This window comes from Parasteatoda tepidariorum, chromosome 5 (genome assembly GCF_043381705.1).
Source record: "Parasteatoda tepidariorum isolate YZ-2023 chromosome 5, CAS_Ptep_4.0, whole genome shotgun sequence".
NCBI lineage: Eukaryota > Metazoa > Arthropoda > Arachnida > Araneae > Theridiidae > Parasteatoda > Parasteatoda tepidariorum.
In genome coordinates this window covers 79,611,618-79,634,010 of record NC_092208.1, presented here as the reverse complement: position 1 = coordinate 79,634,010, position 22,393 = coordinate 79,611,618, and the positions used below count along the sequence as shown (strand labels likewise).

The 22,393-nt window shown below is 26.4% G+C and overlaps 1 protein-coding gene across 9 annotated transcripts in view; it reads left to right on the top strand.

Moving 5' to 3' along the window:
• LOC107436358 (fasciclin-2) overlaps positions 1 to 21,783 on the top strand; it is an 81,112-nt gene extending 59,329 nt beyond the window's left edge. Inside the window, exons 9-19 of one of the 9 annotated variants that reach the window (XM_016048038.3) lie at positions 422 to 606; positions 1,159 to 1,270; positions 2,481 to 2,654; positions 4,848 to 5,104; positions 5,891 to 6,080; positions 8,243 to 8,254; positions 10,952 to 11,186; positions 12,787 to 12,852; positions 14,908 to 14,964; positions 15,837 to 15,932; positions 19,543 to 21,783. In XM_016048038.3, coding sequence (XP_015903524.1) covers positions 422 to 606; positions 1,159 to 1,270; positions 2,481 to 2,654; positions 4,848 to 5,104; positions 5,891 to 6,080; positions 8,243 to 8,254; positions 10,952 to 11,186; positions 12,787 to 12,852; positions 14,908 to 14,964; positions 15,837 to 15,932; positions 19,543 to 19,636 — 1,478 coding nt within the window. In that variant the 3' untranslated portion in view covers positions 19,637 to 21,783. Of the gene's footprint in view, positions 1 to 421; positions 607 to 1,158; positions 1,271 to 2,480; positions 2,655 to 4,847; positions 5,105 to 5,890; positions 6,081 to 8,242; positions 8,288 to 10,951; positions 11,187 to 12,786; positions 12,853 to 14,907; positions 14,965 to 15,836; positions 15,933 to 19,542 lie in introns of all 9 variants that reach the window. The other 8 variants (XM_016048037.3, XM_016048039.3, XM_016048040.3 and 5 more) reach the window with 8 other exon arrangements.
• Positions 21,784 to 22,393: the final 610 nt, after the last annotated feature.

The following is a 22,393-nucleotide window of genomic DNA, read 5'->3' as shown; positions in this document are numbered from 1 at the left end:
AAGTGATTCCTTTTAAAATTAATTTTTTTAAAAATTATAATTGACATGCTTTTCCAGGTAATAAAATTTAACAAAATCTGACAATTTATATGTATACTAAAAGCAGATTTAAAAATGCAAACCTATATTTAAGTAGGCATTAGCATTTCTTCATTTGATTTATCTAAATTAATAAAGTAAATGATCAGTAATGCTTTTTAAAGTTACCATTTAAATTACTTTAGACTATTAATTGCACTTGCACAATTGAAACATTTGAAGTTAAATTATAAATCAGCTTTAATAAATAAATCTGTATTTTTTATTTATTCATATTCCTTTGTGTACTTTAATTTATTTAGTTTCAAAACAAATGGTTATTAATCTTTTTTGTGTGCATGAAAGCTTTGATGGAATTCATAAGTATCAACCTTTTTTATAGTTGCACCTGTGATGTCATTAACTCCCACCACTTCTGTAAAAACCTGGAATGGAAACTCTGTTAATATTACATGCATTGCAGAATCTATACCAAATGCAACTATCTCTTGGTTCTTTAATGAGAGGAAAATACAAGATGATGATACCTATACAGTTCATGGTCGATCTGCTGAAAGTAATTTACAGGTGAGAGTAGTTTATTAGATGGGAAAATATATTGAATGTCAGTAAATCTGAAAAATTTAGTTTTCTAATGTCTATGTGTGTGTGTATTGGAACATCAGGAATATTTTTATGCTAAGCATTTTTTTATTTGAGAAATCATCATTTTGTTGATTGACTGGACAAAATAAATTTACTCACAATCATAACATGATCGCAAATCCATAAAATTGAATGTTTTTTAAATTTTCTCTTAAAGTGTTTTTATAGTATACTCATAATTTCTTATGTAAAATAATTTTTCAATTGTTTATACAAATTATAATTTAATTAAATGAATGAAAAAAATATTTTTGAACTCCCAAGAAGTTATTTGTTATTTCATTCTTTTAATAAACGTTAGTAGCTTTTATACTAAAATGATTTTACAGTTATAAGGATAAAGTAGTGAGTTATTTCAAAGGTAAGGATCAAAAAAAAAAAATTTTTTTTTCCAGTAAATTATGTGCTGATTGGTTTATTTAATTTTTCTTTTAATCCTAAAGAGATTATTTATTTTTTAATATGTTTGTATAGGTTCGTCCACCAAGTGATATACGAGGTAGTCAAAATATTTATGGAACTTACAAGTGCCAAGCTGAAAATTCCCTTGGATCACAGTACATTAATATTGATCTCTTAGAAGCGCGTGAGTACATTTTCATTCACTCATTTATTCATTGCAATTTATAAATACTTCTGTTGGGGAGATTTTCGTATCGTGATCTGTGGCAGAATAATTGCCAACTCTTGGAAACTTCCTGGCAGTGGCCCGCGGAAAACTAAAATAACATCACAGAAAGGGACCAACTCGAAAGGTATAACTTGTAGCCACCCCGGGAAAAAATCTATGTTTTTTTAAAAAAAAATTTGCATCTATTTGGCATCTTGGCGATTGTAGTTGGCGAGACAGATCACATACGGAAATATCCCCCTTCCTAAATTTGTTTTACATTATTTAATGTTAATTAGCATAAATATTGAGAAATAAAACATTTGTATATTATTTTTTAAGATACAAATTTTTTATTTCTTATTATGTATTCTACTTAAAATGCTTCTGGTTCATTAACAGTTAAATTTGTTCCAAATATTTCCATAAAATTTATAGAAATTTAGTATTTATAGCACGAATGCAATTGCCTATTAGTATGTTTTCTTGTAGCTTTCCAATTATTAATGCTGGAAAATGTTTATCTTCAAGTGTAATCCTTAATCTTCACTAAAATAATTCACAGCAACAATTTTTGTTTGTTTAGGTGTATTTTTGATTGTTAATATCTTTTGTGCCGCATTTGAGTTATAGATTAAAGTATTGATTACACGAAAAGAATTTAATTTGTGTTAATTGGTATTACTAGTTAACGAAAAGTCTTGTCTGTTCTAATATTAGTTGCTCAAGAATTGATGCAAAGTAATAAAAATAAATTTTTTTTTCTTAACCTACTCTAAACACAAGCATTCTTAAAATTATTTGACAGTGTTATTTTTTTTCTTCTTCCAGAAATTGAATTTGTGATTATATTTCAAATCAGAACATATTTAATATCTTCACTCTTTTGCAAACTTAAATTTAATTTGTCAAGTTATGGACGTAATAATAACTAAAAAATATCTGATGAAAAAATATTTGTATAATAAATTAATAATTCAGTTTTTTCAATGAATAAAATTATTGCAAAAAAAATTTTTTTTAAGCCTAAGTAGCGTATCAATTTTGACGTGTTACAAATTACTGTAGCTTTTTGTTCATAAGTTACATAAATGTCTCTCTCTCTCTCTCTCTCTCTCTCTCTCTCTCTCTCTCTCTCTCNATATATAAAAACTCAGTAACAAGAATTTCGCTTTTGTAATTTCAGGAAGACCATCATCCCTTCAAGGAATAACTGACATTAAAAAAACTGCCACAACCATTACATTTGAGTTCAGAGAGCCAGCAGATGATGGAGGATTGCCAATTCGTGCCTATGTTGTCAAATACCATGAAGAAAATGAGCCTTATGATGCTCCTGCAGTTCAAGAATGGAGTGAAGGTTTGAACAGATTTAATATTTATTATGTATTATTGATGAAACTTAGTAGCCAGCTTTTGTTTCTTTTAATCCACCAAAAATTCCCACTACAAAAAGTGATAAAAATATGTCTGCTAAGTCTCCTGTTTTTTAACGAAGACTTCTGTATTTTACGACTATCTCCTATTTACCCGTATATTCTCAAATTTCTCTGTATTTGTTGAAGAAATTTTAAAAAAAAAAAAAATTGCAATAAAATATCCGCTGATAGCAAAATACTTCTCTTATTCCTCAATACTGATGTTGAGTGTTAATAGTTAAAGTAATTATAAATAATGGTTTATAAAAATCTTCTTAAGATTAATATTTGACTTACGTGATTATGCATGATGTATCAAATTTTTACTCTTAGCCTAAAAAATGCCATGTCTAATGTTGGGAGGTATGTAAAAAATAAATATATAAATTAATTTCTCAAATATTGCGAAATTTTAAACATATAATTTATATGTAAATAAAATTCTACTGGTTTTTAATATATAAGTCAAAATCTCAAATTTAATATTTGAAAGATTTATTAATTTTTGCATTCTATGTTTGACTTACATAAACTAATCCAAATGTGGAAATACAAGAATGATTTTTTTTTTACAAAATTCTACATACTAATAGATTTATTACTAAACATTATTTGTTACTTTTAACCCCTTAACTTAATATATAGAGATAATTGTTAAGTAAGGCGTTAAAATCCTTATTACCGCCATTTTATTTTTAATTAATTTTAACCCTTTTATTAGTTGAAGAAAATTTATAAGATATAATATATTGTTTTCTCTTTAAATTGTTAGGGTCTTGTGTTTTAACAACAAAGATACTATTGAACTGTTTACTAATACTCCATACTTTTCTCTTCATTCATTATATTTATTTCTACCTTTAATAATTTCTCATTGATTTTAGCTTTTTGTGAATTTTCAAACGTATAATACACTTAGCTGATGGTTTTAGTTATACTACTTTGTATTTACAAGCATATATTTCACTAAATAACATGAGACAAAAGTTAAAATAAAGTTCAAATCATGTTTTCTTTTTAAGGACTAGGTAAATTTTGTCACATTTTTTAATGTTTATAAACCTATTTATTCTGTATCTGATAAATACAACTTAGATTGACTGATATAAGAAATCTTAAATAAGTTGTGTATTCTAAAAACAACAATGTGTTGATAGTAATGTAATAATATAATATTTTCTAGTATTTTTTTTTTTTTAAAGAGTGCTCCATTTTCTTCTAAACACTTAATTTACTATATCTGTCAAGCTCCTAAGATATCAATTTCATTTGAACTTTTATTTCTGAGTGACTGATGTTAGATAAATTCTTATTGTACTTAATTTATAATAAGAAAGAAAGAGAATGATCTCATATCTCTCAATATTTTATTCTCTATTGTGTCAATTTGCACAGTTATAATTGAAACTGGTGTTAAGTAACTTTCTCTAGCTCATTTTTGTTGTTTAACTCATAAAATATTTTACTTTATGCGCAACAATTTGTTTTATGTTACATGATAATTCTGGTAGTTAATTTGATAAGTTATGTACCTTTTTAATGAGTTTTTCTTAAGCGCTTATAATTTATCTAAGTTAGTTGGTATAGTTATTCAGAAATGCACAACCCTTTTTTGATAGTGGCCAACAAAAACTTAAAATGCCGTTTTGGGAGTTAACATAAGTTAGATAATACTGTAACTATAAAAATGTAAGGTGCTCTTAGATCCTAATTGGAAGTAAATGTATAAACGCTCATAATACAAATCATAATAAGATATAAATTGTGAAATTTGTAAAAAATCACTTTTTCCCCGCAAGTGCTGAATTTATGGCATCAAATAAAGACTGAAAAAGAAAATAGTTTCAGGGTTGCATTTAAACAAAAATTGACAACAAACAAGATGACCAATAAAATTAACGAAATTAATTTTCTACTGTTGTATTTTTTCTTGGGCTTTAAAAATAAATAAATACCTTCTTAATTTTTATATTTTTTTAAGACTTTATATATTTTTAATAAATTACAAAAACTGTTTATGCCAAATCATAATATTTAGAGGCCAGTCTTGATCTGCAGGCCATAGGTTGTGCATCTCTGTTATTTAATGTACATATCTATGCCTTTATTTACTTTTTTTACTTCTTATGTTTCAGGATTCCCATATGTACTTGAGAATCTCAAACCTCGCACTACATACAAGTTTCAATTTGCTGCCAGAAATGAAGTCGGTGTTGGTGAATATAGTGATGAAAGAAGAATAGAAATGCCTGCAGAATCAGCTCCTGAACCGCCTAAATTCATTACTCCTGGAGGAAAAGTTAGCACATATCCAGATCGGTTCTCCATTCGATGGACTGTCCCTCTCGATAATGGCAGAAAAATTGATTATTTTGAACTTCGTTATTTTGAAGTAAGATTTTGTTAAAAGTGTCACTTTTTGTATACTCTGCCGTTGTTTCATTATACAGTGGAACCTCGATTTCACATTTTCTGTCGGAAGAGCATTAAAAAACACACAAAGCGGGATAACGCAAAATCGGGTTGTTTTTTAAAAAAAATATATATTTTTCAAAAATTTAAGTGTACACGATGAACTACTTTAAAAAACATGATTTTTGATTTTAAATTAAAAAAAATATAATTATATCCTTCTCAATACTCACTATTAATCCGTAATTTTTTGATGGTTTGCGTTTGCAAATGTTATGGAGTTTCACTAATGTTCAACTCCGTAGCCTTGTAATTTTAAACCCAATCCAGAAGACAAGGGAACTCCAAGTAGCCTTGTAATCTTTTTACTGAAAAACTGAGTTGAGCTTGCAAAGCGGGATTTTCTTTAAAAAGATCATGTGAAATTTTTACGAATCAGCAGAAAATGATGCAGGAAGCGATTTACGTCGTAACAGACAACGTAAATCCGGGATTCCCCCGTATGTGTCACTTGCTAAGTCGGTTGAATTTCTTAAACCCAATTTTTTTTTTTTGTGTTTCATTATATGTTTTGTCCACAGCAATGTCAGTGCATACTTTGACGTTAGATTGGATTTTTTTTTTTTTGAAATGTATATGGAGACCTTGAAATTTATTCTTCCATTTCAGTAGCAACTTTGTTGTATATAAATTTTTTTATACTTCATCATGACGTAATTTTTAAATTTTTTAATTCTTCTTTCTATAATATACATTAATTCTTCAGGCAGAAAAAAAGAATGGTGCTTGGCGAAGAGTAGGAGAGACTGTTGTAAAAGATATTAGAGATTGGGAAAATGCTCCCCTGTTTGAAATGACAAGGTTGAAGCCTAGTACTTATTATAAAGTTGAAGTCAGAGCCAAAAATGACATTGGATTCAGTCAAGATGCCACGATGGTCTTCCAGACAGCAGCAGGTATGGGTGTCATTAATTTTTATGTTTTCAGTCTTTTCTTAATGAATTTTTACTAACTGCACACTTTCTTCTTTACACACCCCTCTTTCACTTTATATGTATTTTGATGTAAAAACAAAGACCTGAAAAAGCTGTAGCCTGTGAAGATTATGAATTTTGAGAAAGAATTAGCTGCAAATAAACAGGGTTAAAAATAACATAGAAAATTAAATTAATTAAAAATTTTTGTTGATTATGATATATATATATCTTTTAGTGTAGAATGAACTAGTTTTTATATATATATACATACAGTAAAGTCCTGATTATCCGAGTTAATGTGGATTACGACTAACTCGGATAACTGAAAAATTCTGTTTAAGCGAAGAGTATAAAAAAAGGAAAGAAAAGGAGTACGTATAAAAGTAATATATGTAACAAATACAAATTTATACGAGTACACGGCATACAGTTCATATTATAATTTAAAAGCGCACTTAAAAAGACTTAAAGATCATACTTTGCAAGAATTAAGGAGTTTTTACTTTAAAAAGTCTTGAATCATTTTTTGTTTAACATTTAGTTACATGTTCGCTTTTCTACGCAATGTTTCACCATTTTTTTTTAGGGATAACAGGAAGGCTGATGTCTCCTTGTTGTTCTATATATTCAATAGCACTTTCGATAGCTTTTAGTCCATCTGTATGAGAGATTTTTATAGGTTGTTTTTCATCATCACTGTCCCGCTTGTTTTCCTGAGTATTTGGAGGATAAAGTTCAGAATTTTTTTTTGCTGGTAGTTTTAAAAATAAAAAATAAACTGAAACAAAAAAAAATCCTTGAAATATTTGATAGTTCGGGTGAAGCGGAAACTTGGACAATCAGGTCTCGATTATTCGGGACTCTACTGTATATATATTTATAAATAATCTGTGGTAGCCTGTAGAATAATTCAAAAATAGTAATTGATTTTGATGTAACAGAGACATTAAAAAAGTTGTAGCCTGTAAAAGTTATGAATTATTATATTTTAAGAAAGCCTTAGCTTCAAATAAATGGGGTAGAAAATAAAGGAAAATTAAATTAATTAAAAATTATTTGTTGATTCAATATATATATCTATACATAAAATTTGTAAATAAATTATAGTTAGTATAGTAAATTCAAAAATAGTTAAAGAGCCTTATAAATTCACAGATTTTGTTGTAGGAGATTAAAAAAAATTAATTATAAAACATAATTTCTCAAAAAATATTACTTATGCACAAATCATTCATTCACATTTGTAAAAATGTTTGTAATTTAAGTGCACTTCACTGAAGCTGCAATTTTTTTAAAAGGCTTCTATGCTATGCACTACCACAAACTCACAAAAGCTATTTGCACAATCACTGCAATATTTTATGCTGCAGCATATCTTGAACAATTGTGTGTGTGTGTTGTGTACAAGTGAAGTTTTCTGTGCCACTATAGACATTTTTTACAATGAATAGAATTCTTGATGATGAATAGAAATGAAATATATCTCTGTTTACAATAGTGAAAACTTTTAGATCAAGCAACTAGGCAATGACCTTTATTGAAAACCTTTTTAGTGAAAAAACCCTTATTTGACTTGCATGAAGAAGAAAACTGCAAGAACTTCTCAAGGTTAAGCCAAAGTTAAGTGGGCTTTAACCCATAATAGAACTATTACTGGGGATGTTTTTGTGTTGACACTGTAACTGATACAAGCATGCAACAGTAAAGAAGTTGGCCAACAATTACTGAGGATGGACTCTCTTAGTCACTCCAACCCATCTTAACATTCAAAAGAGGGGAAGAAAAAAAAACTGATTTGCATATTGTAAAAGTCAACAGTTGTTATAAAGGGTTGCGATGGAAAGGGAATATCATGTTTAGGATATTAGCTCTATCAAATCATCAGCTAAAGTAAGATAAATGAATCTCAAGTCAATTTTGAACCCCATAAAGGCATTAGAAACAAACCTGACAAATTTGCCTTGACACATCTCATACAATTAAGAAAGAAAAAAAGCATTGTAAAACGGAACCATTACATGCTACCTATTTTTTAAATTTGTGAAACCCCTTGTTACTTCCTTTAGTTTAACATTGTAACTGTCTTTTGTGGCATTAACTATTCTGCGTGTTTGCTATTTGTACTTTTTTTTCTGTTCTAGATCCCAGCAAAGGTACTCAGGGTCGCTCTCACATCCACATGCCTGGTACTCTTCCTTGCTGTCCTTTCAATCCCCCGCACGCTCTATAATCTTATATTCTTTAGGCCTTTCTCTATTATCTTGTTGCATGTACCTAACTGCATGACTTCTTACACTATTTGCACTATCTAATTTTTTTAATTTTATTTATTAATTATCTACATTCTTATCTTTCTATTTTCAGCTTAGTGTGTACTATATTTGTGCTGATCAATTAAAACAATTTTCTGTGTTCTACTATTCTAGTCTACTTTAGATGATCTTAACTAATCTGGAAGTGTTTATGCATATATACAGGGTATCTGCGCACCTGGAAAGTCATGAATTTCGGCATTGAGCAAAATTTGTCATGAAATGCCATAATTGTAACTATTTAAAAAAAAAAAAAAAAAACAGTTNTTTAAAAAAAATCATAGAAAGTCATGGATTTAGGTGGCCGAAAAATCTAATTTTTAAAATCCCCGCCCCCTTGATTTTATGGAGTTCTGAATATCTGAATTTGTTACAAAATCCCCACTCACAGTCATATTTTATTAAAATGTAAAAGGTTTTTATCATATTCTTTAAAAATTAGGGTGTTCTTTCAAAAAAATGAAAGGAAAAACATTTCTAGAGCGAATTATGTTTTAATCTTCCGTGATTTCAGAATTTTAATTATTATTTTTTATTTTATCAATTTAAAATTCTAGCTGAAACAAGCCAGTCATTTGCGAATATTTTTTAATTCGAAATGAAAACAGAAAAATCGAGTATTTCTTTCCATTTCGATGAACAAGAAAAGTATCTNAAAAAAAAAAAAAAAGAAAAATCATAGAAAGTCATGGATTTAGGTCGCCGAAAAATCTAATTTTTAAAATTTAACCCCCTTAATTTTATGGAGTTCCGAATATCAGAATTTCTTACAAAATTCCCACTCACAGTTATATTTATATTTTATTAAAATGTAAAAGGTTTTTATCATATTCTTTAAAAATTAGAGTGTTCTTTCAAAAAAATGAAAGGAAAAACATTTCTAGAGCGAATTATGTTTTAATCTTCCGTGATTTCAGAATTTTCATTATTATTTTTTATTTTATCAATTTAAAATTCTAGCTGAAGCAAGCCAGTCATTTACGAATATTTTTTAATTTCGAAATGAGAACAGAAAAATCAGGAGTATTTCTTTCCATTTCGATGAACAAGAAAAGTATCTTTAGAATATAATTCTGAAGAAAAAAAGAAAAAAATTATTTGCTTTTGTATTTTTTTCAGCTATTTTATTGCTTCAATTCTTTTTTTAATCTTTTTAAAATTTAAAATCTATAAATATGAAAATGCAGAGTATAACAGTTTTGATTATACCTATCATTTCAATTAATGTTATTATAATGCTTTTTTCAATTTATTCTGGTGTTTTTGGCGGAGTAGTGACTTCGTTAATTCATAAAAAATTCTTGGAATTAGTCATGGAAAGTCATGAATTTAAAAATCTGAAATGCAGCATATACCCTGTATATTTCAAAAATATTCTTTTAATTTATTTAAGTTAAAAAAATTTTTTATTACTAATATTGAGTTCAGAGTTAGTGAGAAACCATGAAAAATATTAAATAGGCAAAATTTAGTTTTTACTCGATAAATCATGTTAACACTTCCACTTTAATTAGGATTATTTTGTACAATATTATAAGATAATTAATTTTCTAATAAGAATGCTTATTCTATTATTTATTTATTTTTTAAAAAATAGCGTAATTTGCATGTTAGTTTATAAGACAATGCATTTTTTATTTTTTAATTTTTTTTTGTATATATAAATAAGATTGAACCGCGAAACAATTAAAAGGAATCATATGTATTGAAAACTACAGTTTTTTTTAATCATCACATTAATTGTAGTGGATTAATGAAACAACAATGTAATTAAATTAAATTGTTGCTTTTCTATTAATTATTGAAAAAAAAACTTAAATTTTTTGAAATTAGCTTTAGTTGTTGCCATTAATATTAATGAATTTAAGTACAATCAAATATTCAAAGGTAATTATATTCAATGATTCACATATTAAATATTGACTTATTTTAATATAGAAACTAAATTTCAGTCATAAAGCAAACTGTCTTAATTCGCAGGTAATTTTCTTTCTTTAAAAAAATAGCTGAAAATTCAAGAGAAACAGTTGTAAAATTACTAAAAAATTTTAAGATATCTTTTGGACAATGGTTTATTCCAAATGCACATTTATTTCTTCTCATATTTTTCTTAAATTGATAAATCCGGGGAAAATAAGTTGGTTTTATGAATTATATAATTTGCAAAATCAATTTGTATGTACTGTATTTTATCTATAGTATTAAATTATATTTATGCATTTATTTACTGTTATACATTTTACTAGCTTGTAAATGAAAAATATTTATTGATTGCTTCTAAAATTTAAATAGTTAATTTTGTAAATTAATGATTATACGTAAATTGTTTACAAATCAGCAGTTTCGCTTTCTTATACATTTAGATTTATATTCTTATATTGATTCTATTTGTGAATGCTATTTTTGACCAATTGTGTTAGAGACCAGATAAAAGTGGATGTGACATTCTACAATTTTTGCATCTAAATTTCTTAAAGCATCTATTTCTTCTTATCTGTAACTTAAATGCATGTATTTTATATGCTGTTGATACTATAGGGTCTGAGCACGATCGTACGAGCAACGGTTACCATGGTACTGTACCAAGTTCACTGTCCACTGGTGCAATACTTGCCATCATTGTTGCCATTGTACTGGTTATCCTAATTGTCATAGATATAACGTGTTACGTCCGATACCACTGGGGCCTAGTATTCTTTTTACGTAGTAGAGTTTGTGCAAAACCAATGGTCAACGAAAAAGCCAAAGAAGCAGCATTTGAAGATGGAAAAGGGTAAGTTAAATGCTTGTTATTGTTTATATTTCATACATATAGGTTCAAGTTGATATATCCATTCATGTCTTTTTTTTTCCCCTTCTCTTACGTTAAAAGATTTTACTGATGTATTTCAGAAAATTTTCAGCATGCGCGCTTCTCATTATCATATGGCATAAACTATTGGTTGAAAAAATATTAAACTTTGTGCATTTTTAGAGAATATTCTGATATGAAAATGTTTTTAATGTGTGTTATTCATAAAATATTTCAGTTATTTCCTGACAAAGATAAATTTCTTCGCAATCAATGAATTCCACTTAATTCAAAAGAATACTGATTTCGGCAGCCGGATCCTCTGTGTCTGAGGATGAGATTTTTGTTTAAATTTTGATTTAGTTTTTATGTTATTTAATGGCTTATATTTGTTAGTTTTATGATGGTTGTTGTATATTCTAGGTATATTTATTCCTTAAAACATTGAAATATGTCAAGAAGAAAACGAAACAAATTTAATTTAAGCTTCTTTATTTTATTTTCTTGAGCATTTCATGCAATCTTAGTAAGTGATTGATATTTGTGCAGTTCTGTAAAATGATACATTAATATTTATATTAAATGGTTAAAAGTTAATAAAGATAAACAAATGTTACTTATTGCAAATTTTCTGTCTGTGCTTTTGTACTTAAAAGTTATTTTCACTGTTTAAGATTTTTTCTCTAATTTAAATTTAAAAACTAGTGGATAAAATTAAACAACTATCTACATGTTTCTTTTTCATTATTATTTTTAACACATTATTGTTAAATTGCATTATATATTGAAATGTTGCAAAAATATTAAATTATTAATACAATACAAGAGTATGAGAGGACACTGACAAGAAACTGAAAAATGAACTTTTTGTTTATTCACCTCACATGTTGAAAGATGACATACAATTGAATTATACTTTTGCTTTTATCACTGTGAGTTAATAAGTGTTACAACAAAATTGGATAAATAATTATCACACAAATTATACTTATAGTGTTAATAATTATAGTTAATATATAATTATTATATGCTATACTGTTCGAATCATCACAACTATAATTTGTTCCAGTGATTGGCAGTCAGAAAGTTAATGGATGTTAAACAGAATAAAATATACTGATGATTAAAATAATTTAATATTTTTGCAACAGTTCAATATATAATGCAATTTAACAATAATAATGTGTTAAAAATAATAATGAAAAAGAAAAGAAACATGCAGATAGTTGTTCAATTTTATCCACTAGTTTTTAAATTTAAATTAGAGAAAATTTTTTAAAATATTAAACAGTAAACATAACTTTTTAAGTACAAAAGCACTGACAGAAAAACTTGCAATTATTAACATTTGTTTATCTTTATTAATTTTTAACCATTTAATATAAATATTAATTTATTATTTTTAATAAATAAATCAGTAAACTAAGTTTTCTTTTTAAAAAAAAATGATTTTCAAACACTTATTTATTTAAAAATGAATGAACTAAATAAGAAATATATATACTTGAGAACTATGGTAAATAGCTATTAGCAATTTAGTTTCAAAGTAAATTTTGTTTAAATAATATTGCATTCTTTTCAGAGGAAATGATCTCAATACTAACAATGGAGACGTTAAAATTGAGGCAAACAGTGCAATTGTTACTGAGTAAGCTGGCCCTGCAATTTTAATAAAATTATAAGCTGGATAATTATAATTTAATGAAATTATAATTTAATAAAATTATAATTATATTACAGGGCTTGCTGCTCTTTGTTAACTGCGGCATGTCATGCTCTGCATGGTTTTTCCAAACTGTTTTGCTTCTTGCATGTATTGTTCTCTACAGCTGTGTTGTGGAGTCTAATGCTTTTATATTTTAAATTTATGTATCTTTTTTTTACCACTGTTTATTTTTAATCTTAATAACCTTCCAAGTGCCCTTTTGTAATGTTGTACTGAAATTTCCGTGCTACTTTCCCATTTAATGATGTCAACGAAACTGTTTCTTTGATGTAAGAAAGCCTATATATGAAAGTTAAGAAAACGCTAAAGAATTAATGCTTACAGGTATTGAAACAAAAACTGGAGGTCATATCCACTAGATTATTTGCTAATAACTTTAATTGGCAATTTAAACATATATTCTGGTAACTCTTGTTTTAGCACTTCATATGTCTTATAAAAATATATGCATTAATTGAGTTACTAAAGTAAAAAGAGTTGCATTGATGTATTTTTCTGCCATTTGAAAATGGCAGAAAAAATTTTCAATCAAATTAAACAAGATGTAAATGAAGATTGTAATTAGATTGTTCTGTAATTTGGTTATAGAATAATATTTGAGGGATTAGGTACTTATCAAAGAAAAAGAAATCTCAGGGATTGATATGTTCAGGAAGATTTGTTTTTGAGCAAGCTTCTGCTTTTTCAACATATTTCATTTTTCAACAAAATTTCTTTAGTAAAGTCAGCTTTTATAATTAATAAAAATGACTTGCATGCTATATTTATTTCGTCACGCAGTTCTGAAGAACTTGCCTCTGCTCTAAAAGTGAAAATTATATTTTTTGTAAGGTATTGCTAAATTTATATTGCTTTATTTGTAATTTATGTGGTTAATCTAGTGTTTTTATGCTATGTTATTAGTTTTTGATTTAAGTAAATCATATAATAAAATTATTTACTGTAAACAAAAATACATCTTATGAAATGTAATTATTGCATATGATAGTAAACATTTTCAGCTATTTACAGTAAAACCTCTAACCACCTCTATGTGTGACCTCCTCTATTTACGACCACTTTTGGGAGGCACAGAATTTTTTCCAGAAACTTTGATTTGTTATGAAGAAAATCTATTGGAGAGACCATCAAAACCTCTCCCATCGAACGGGAAAACCTCTTCACCTAATGTGGAAACGGTCAAACAAGGAAACACGAAAAAATATCAAAACAAAAAATTTTAACAAAACAAATTAAGTAGATTAAAGTGTATTCAAAATATTTGTGTGACGTTCTTATTTAAAGAACTCTTTTTGATGATCTCTGAAAGAGATCTACAACCTCATGTTGAGGTTAGAGCGCACTAAAGAGGATACTATTAATAATTTATTTTTAGAGTTGAGAGTTAAATATTAAAAAAAAAGTTATTTTAGAAAAAACTAAGCATCTTAAACAAACCTCTTCTCATTTTTTAAAGCTAACTGATTGTTTTGATATAAAATTAAATGCAAACTTAAACAAAAACGTTATTCATTGATCCGGTTTCCATGATATCAACACAAGGAGCATTTCCGCACCCAAAAAATGCCACTGACTAAAATTAAAATAGTTTGCAACAAATCACATACCTTTGATAACATTTTTAAGTCAAATGGAGGTAACCCCTAAGAATGACCAACCTCCATTAACAACGATTTTACTTTGGAAAGTGGTCTCTCCCGAGAGGTTTAACTCTGTTTACTTTTTATGGTGTGTTAAATTTATTGTTTAGTTACTTAAAAATGACTATTTGCTACTCATTTTTTAATTATTGTTTAGCAATATTAAAAATGTTTAGAAAATTATTCTTAATTGAATATATGTTGCAATAAAATGTGTACAGCCACTTGTTATGTATCTAATAATATTGGATTTTGAACAATAAATAATGTAATCTAATTTGTAAAATATTTTTGGGTTATTTCAAAAGATAAAAATTATTGTTATTGTATTTTATAGGAAAGGTGACAACTTTGAAAAAAAGACAAGAACAGAAGTAGATAATCCAGCATTTGAGTAAGTTCCGAATTTAATTTTAATTATTGTTAAAACCATTCTTGGTAACTGTTTTAAAATAAATGCACTGTGTAATTTAAATAAATATAAAAACTTTATATATTTAAAAAATATTTTTTACATTAGTATTGATTTTTTTAAAATTTAATTTACAAAATTATGCATGCTTAATAAAACATATTAAATTATAATTTTTTAAGCATGATATTTCTATTTAAATTGCCATAATAATCAAATACAATTTAAACTGAAGTGTATTGTTTTTTTTGTTATAGTTAAAAAATAAAATATTTTAATATTAAATGAAATTGAAACAATTTAATTTTAATAACTTAAAGCCAGAAACATAGCTTCGAATAGATCTAGATGAGATAAACTGACTGAGGCGGCCTTGGCCGGTAAGAAGCTGTAGTGCCTGAGAAGAAGAAAATAATTATTAATCATTTAAAAAAATAGTATTTTTTCTGAAAGATATGAATTTAAGTACATTAAGTTATTTTGATGTTACCACTAATTACTTAAATGAAATTAGAAGTTTTAAATTTTCCTAATTTCGAAACATTTCTAATCTGTCCAAGTTTAAATAAATAGGTATAATTAAGTAGATACTAAGTACTTATTATATGCACTGTTTCATTGAATCTTCAAACTTAAATGCATATTTTTAATTTTTAGATTAATCACACTTAATTTTTTTAAAGAATGGTTTCACTCTACTTAATATTAAAATTGATAAATTAAATAATCAATTATGTATGCACATACATAAAATTATCTATCAATTGTATGTCACTGAATATGAGGTGAGGGGAGTAGAAGTGGTGTAAACAAGTCAAAGGAGATATGATGTAATATTTTTACTGACTCTTTAGCAAGGAGAAAGAAGCTTTGAAGGCGAAAGAAGAGACTGAAAAGGATAACGATGGGGATGTTGCAAATGAAGATACTCCCATGATTCAAACTTCAGGGTGAGCCTTGGGTCAACAAATCAGTTTGTGCTCGAATAGCTTTTTACCCTTCTCATGTTTGCGTCCACTTCGTATGCACTCTTCTCCCACTATCTATCTCGTTTTTTTATAGGTGTCACTCTTCCATGTGAATATATAACACAATATTATGAGACTAGCATTCATAATAAATTAGTGTAGAATGCCATAGAAAATAGGTTGATTTTTAATATGTTAGAAAAGTTGGTTTAATTTTTATGCCTAAAAAAATCTCAGGATATGACTTTTATTAATGAATTCTAAACAAACTGTTATAAAAGTTTACTATTCATAATAATTTTTCTATTGATAATATTTACTATTGATTAATTACGTTATCAAAAATATTAATAATTTTGTTTTAACCTTTTTAAATGCAGCTTTTCTATTTCCAAAGTAAATAAATAATTATATGGTTTTTAAAAAAAAAAAAAAAAATATTTTTAATAATTTAGTCTTTGAATATTTCAATCTTAAATAATTAATCCCAACTTTAAATAAACTACTTACAAGTATGGTAGTTTGACTGATAATCGGAAAGTTAACCGCAACACTCTAAAATTTTTGAAAATTCTAAGCGTTAAATTTTATCACTTATTTATGTTCTAATTAAAGTTTTAGCCCTTTTACCCAAATTTTTTATTCAATGTATTTTTCATACTTATATCATCATTTTGTGTTAATTTAGGTCAAAATAAGTGAAAACTAATATGTTTAGCATTTTAATAATTTATCGTTATGAAATGCAGCATGAAACACCAATGTCTTTTTCTAAGTTAAAGGTAAGATCTTCCAAACACGAGTCACTTCCAAACAATAACTTTTCGAATTTGCTGTTATTTAGTCCTAAGAAAAAAAGTTATTTATCATTGAAGTTTAATTGTTTAATCGAGAATATCAATTATTGATACATTTTTGAAAAAAAAAATTTCGAGCTACTTTTTTGTGTGGATTTTATACTTTAGTATATTTATTATTCTGATTAACTATTAAATGCTTATATATAAGTTCAAAATGTAGAGAATGTCCCAGTATTGGTTCTGCGTCTAAGGATTAACACTGTTTCTCTTCTACTCTAATTTATTTAATATATGTAATGAAAATTTAAATGTAAAAAAATATTAAATTCGTTTATAGTTAATTAAATAATTAACGAGTAGTTTAGTTATCTAGGGTTAAGTAAGAATTTAATATGAAAGTAAAAATACATAATCCAAGTTCGCATTCAAATTTGTGATAACTTTCTTTAGGTAAGGTTTACATTTAAAAAAGCTTGCAGAGGTAAATAAAATATCTTTTAAGAATAAGTGTACTAAGCCTGTTTTAAAAAATATCTTTTTATTTTTCAATTTTCCTCTTTAAAGTAAAATTTAAAAAAAAAAGAAAAATTCTGTCTATAACTTCAATAACGTAAACAACTTTTATTTATTTTTTTTCTTTATGAAATGTTAGTAGCAATGCATTGTAAAAATATTTTTATTGGAAAGTGACACCTTTTCTGGTAATTTAATCTTTTATAATTTGGAAATCTTTGTTACTTCTCTTGCTGACTCATGTCTTAAGCTGTTTAATCTATTGAAAGGAATGTATCTCTGAGTTAAGTTTGATAGCTTTCCGCCATTTTCCTTTTTGGATCTTGCTTGCAGTCTTGTCTTGTGATCCTGTGTTTTTTTTCTTTTTAATTTTCTAAGTTTGACATAAAAATCACATTCACTCTCTAAATTAGATGTTTATATACAATTTTATTTAGTTGGTCTTCTCTAAAATATTCACTTTTGTTTTCCTTTTTATTTGAAGAAAATAATGTCGTGTACTTTATGCAATTGAAAGTTTATATCTTTTGTGTTCCTATTTTATTATTTTCATAACTTGAATCAATATGTCAGAAATTAATTTATCAACTTTTTGACTGTGTTAAACATTCTCTTTTGATTAATTGCATATTGCTACAACAGTTTTTGTTTGGAGTTATTATAGTTTGTTCTAAATAATTATGTTTTGTTAACATTCCTTTTGAATTGTGTTTTGCACTTAATTATCATACATTCCACAATAATGATGGTTATTTATTATTTCACTTCAAGAATTTTTGATTTTTTAAAAAAATTTGTCTAAAATTTGATGGTTGCTTTGTGGTGTTAAGTTATGTAAAAATACATTTTCCTATTGAATGCAGTTGATGCACTACTGGTATATTTTTCATATTAGGATTGCACTCATTTTGTAACTATTCTTATTTTTATAATATTAGTTTGAATTGCAAGCATATTTTTGAAAACTAGATTTCTGATTAATTTTAAATTTTTCTCTGTGTCTTAATTGTTCTGATTTAGTTTAAAGGAATTGCACTTATTATTTACCTCTCTTCTGACTAAGATGTGTAATGTCTGCGTGTAACAAAGGGAACTTCATATAAATTCATTTTTTCAATTTGATTTGTTGGCATATTACAGATGTATATTATCACACTATTACAGATGCTGCTGATTATATTGTACTTATTATTAGAAAACAAAACCACTCTTTCCTCTGAATTACTTTTTTGCTTTCATTGGTTTTTGTTTATCTAGCCTATTAACAATGCTACTAACATTGATTTGCTTACTAGGTATCTTATTGCTTGACATTAACATCTGCACTGCATTTAATTCTAAAAATCTTATAGTCTTAAGCTTTTTGTAGTTGTATTATTAGTGCATTTATTTGATTATCCAATTACACAAATTATAAAATTTAATTTTGAAATAATTTATCACATTAATATAAAACATTCATTCGTAAAAAGTTTGCATGATAACTAATAATTAACTAAAGTAAAATTAATTTAAAACTAATATTCTTTTTTCGTTTTTACTTTTAAAAAAAAATACTTTCATACTTAAAAATATTTAATATACATTTATCAAACAACTAAAAGTATTTAATGCTTTAAACGTAATCCTTTATAATGTTCTCATATTAGCAATTAAAATAATCAATTTAGGTGAGAAAATATTAACGTTTTTAAATGTTTAAAAATTTAGATGATGAAGGATTCGGTTTAAATATTGAACACCAATATCAAAATTAAAAAGTGATTTATTAAAACATCCTAAATGTATCAAAATTTTGCACCCTTAGTACATGGCTTTAAAAAATAAATGGAATGATTAACCCACTTAAACCAACACATTACATCTCATTTAATGAGACAGATCTTCAAAATATTAACATTTGATAAAATTAATAACATATACACTTGATTCTTTAGTTTTTTTGATTAAACATTTAACTCAAAACAAATTAATAAAATGAGAAGTCTTAAAAATTAAACATAAAATTAACTTACTAAGCAAACAAAAAAGAAATAAATTATAACAATTAAATAAAGTTAAAAGTTATTATTATTTTTTTCTTGAAAATCTAACATTGTTTTGCAATAGTGGGGTAAAAAGATTTTGGATAGTCTTTTCTTTTATTAAAACGTAGTGCTAACACACATGTAGTTACATTAACTTTGGTATTGGTGTCTACTTCTTAGCTGTCTGTTTTTGTGTAATTGATAACTTTTATTACAATTCAATTAAAATGTGTGTTTCTTGTCTCCTTATAGTGCCAAGGACACCAAAGCTGGTGATGGCACAGATGCTAAAAATAAATCACCAAAGGGTTCAAAGTCTAGTATTGCAAAGGATAGCCTAGTGTAGAGCGACCAAAGAAGTATGACCCTTTCACTTTATGTCGGCATAACACTCGATGCTAACATAATCTAAGTGGATAAAAATAAAAACTGTGACTTCATAATTGTTGTTTGAACAGTCGGTACAAAAACTTAAAAGATTCAGCTGCTTATGACACACGAAAAAAAAAACTGAAACTTCATTTTTTTAAAACTTCCTGTTTTTGGATTTGAAGACTGATTACATACATACTATTCTATTTCCAATTTTTCGTTTATAATATGTTAAAAACATATTTTCGAATTTTATCGCGAAGTGAATTTTTTATAGGTATATCATGTATAAAAAATAAAAAAAATTGATACTTACTGCCCATTATTTGGAAGAGATGAAGGACGGACTTGCTGAATGGCAGTTTTAATATTTTCCTTTTATTTGTGACGTTTTATTTCATAGATTGTTGCATTTAATTTATTTTTTTGTAAATGTACCAGACATGAAAGTAAAATTTTATAATTTTAACTTCAATTTGAACCATTTCATGTTCACATCTTAACAAAAGCAATCATTCTCATTTGTTGTTCCAATGCTAAATGCTGAGGCTTAAGAGACATTTTTTTTGCTTTCTGTTATCAATAAGTAAATAAGGTGGCGAAGAAGAAAAAAATGAAGGGCTCCTTAGATTTTGAGAGCAGGGAGCTGTACCTTCTACAACTGGTACTTTTTCATTTTCCAATACTTCTACTTAGAACTATTTTAAAACCTTCTAGTTTTTAATGTATGTGCAAGGTATAGAAGGATTATTTTAATGGTATAATACCCGAAAAAAAAGTATTACTTTCTTGCCTGGTACTTTCGAGAAAGTGGCATTCAGTTTGTATTGTATTTTTAGGCTTTTGTTATGAAAAAAAAATGTATAAAGTCATTTGCATCAATATTTGTTTTATGAGTTTCACATGATTGTTCAATTTGGAACAAGAACTTTGAGATTACTCATTCCTCTGTTATGTGTTTCAAAATCATTCCACAATGTTTTTCTTTTTTTTTTGTTATTGTTTTGTTTGCTTGATTGTGTGCAGATTTTTTTTTAAAATTTTGTGTGCATTTTACCATATTATGGTACACCATGTTTTTTTTTTTTTTTTAGTCTTCTCATTGTTGCAAAGTATTTAGTAAATTTATTTTCTCTAACTCAGTCTTTCTTTTAAATTCCATTTTTTCCCCATCATCTTCATCTCAAATCATCCATTATATTTTCTTTGTTATGTTTTTATGTTTCTGTACTTGTCTTTTGTGATGTACGAGTTGAATTATTTGTTTCTTTTGAAATTGTAACGCTTTGATTTTCATTTTTTTAATGAGTATTTTTCAGTATAAATTTTTAAATCTCTTTGCTTGTAAATAATGTGATTCTTTTCCGCCATTAAAATATTTTTTTAAAAATTCATTCTTTTTTTCATAAAGTTTCATGAAAACATTATGTTTTAGAATGGGCTGCATGTTTAATTGCAGCTCCATTTACTTATTATTTTGCCTGCTCGAAGTAAGATTGGTGGGATTTTTGAAGCCATTTTTTAAGTTTGGCTTTATCAGTGCTCATCACACGTTTTTTTTATGAAAGCATTCAAAATGACAAGTTTGTAAGCAATTTGTAATTTTAATATTGAATCTTGATATCTTTTAAGGGAAAAAACATTCTAAACTTTAAAAAAAAAATTGAAATTACATTGATTACAGATATTTTTTAGAATTTTACATTTCTTGCTTGGAATAAGTTTTAGAATGAGGTTTATCATACATTTGGTAAGTCATACTATCTTTGAAAACGAACATTTGTGCAGCACTCTTAATACTGCTTAGCACGGCTGTAAACGAAAATAAGATACATGATATCATATGTCATTTATAACTTGTATGTGCTGCAATTTCCAGCCTTTTTAGTTGCATAAAACATTATTATATGTATATATATAATGTAAAAAAAAAATAAATTTCAATACAGACCTGGTATTACCAGGGCCTTAACATCGGTATGAGCAGCTATTTTTCAGCAAATGAGGTTATTGAACTATTAAATTGTGTATGTTCTCATATATTGGAATGCTTGCTGCTCTCTTCTTACCTTGTGATGTTGTGTGCATGAATTAAGAATAAAATCTTATTCATAAATGTTATAGTTGCTCGAGTTTATTTCTTAGCATATTTTCCACACTCAACTAAAACTATGCAAAAATTACATTTATGCCATTTGTAAAAATAAAAAGAGTTTTTGATCTACTTGCAGGACATAAGAGCGTAGTCAAAGTATATTTTAATCATATATTGGGTTTTCCAATTATACATAAATTTAGAATTCTTAACAAATAAAAAATAAAGTAAAACTCTTACAACAAAAAAAGGTCGCAGGTTAATTTTTTTAAAAAAAGTAAAAACTTCTGAGTTAGACCTTTTTTCTGTCTTTCACATAAATACTTATTTACTAGTTCATTTAAATGTGTTATCTCCGACAACGATAAAAAAAACAACATGTTAAAGGCTGTTGTTAAACATCCTATGCTTCATAAATTCATATAAATTTTTGTGACCGGCAGCCAAAGTTATTTAAGAATGGTAAACTATAAAAAAATATTTGAAAAGTTCTCTTAAATACTTATTTACGTTTAATTTAATCAAATGTAATTATCTTTGACAGTGATCCAAAAAAAAAGTTGATGGTTGTTGATAAACATCTTATACTTCGTAAATTTATATCAATTTTCCATACCAGCAGTTTAGTTTAAATTT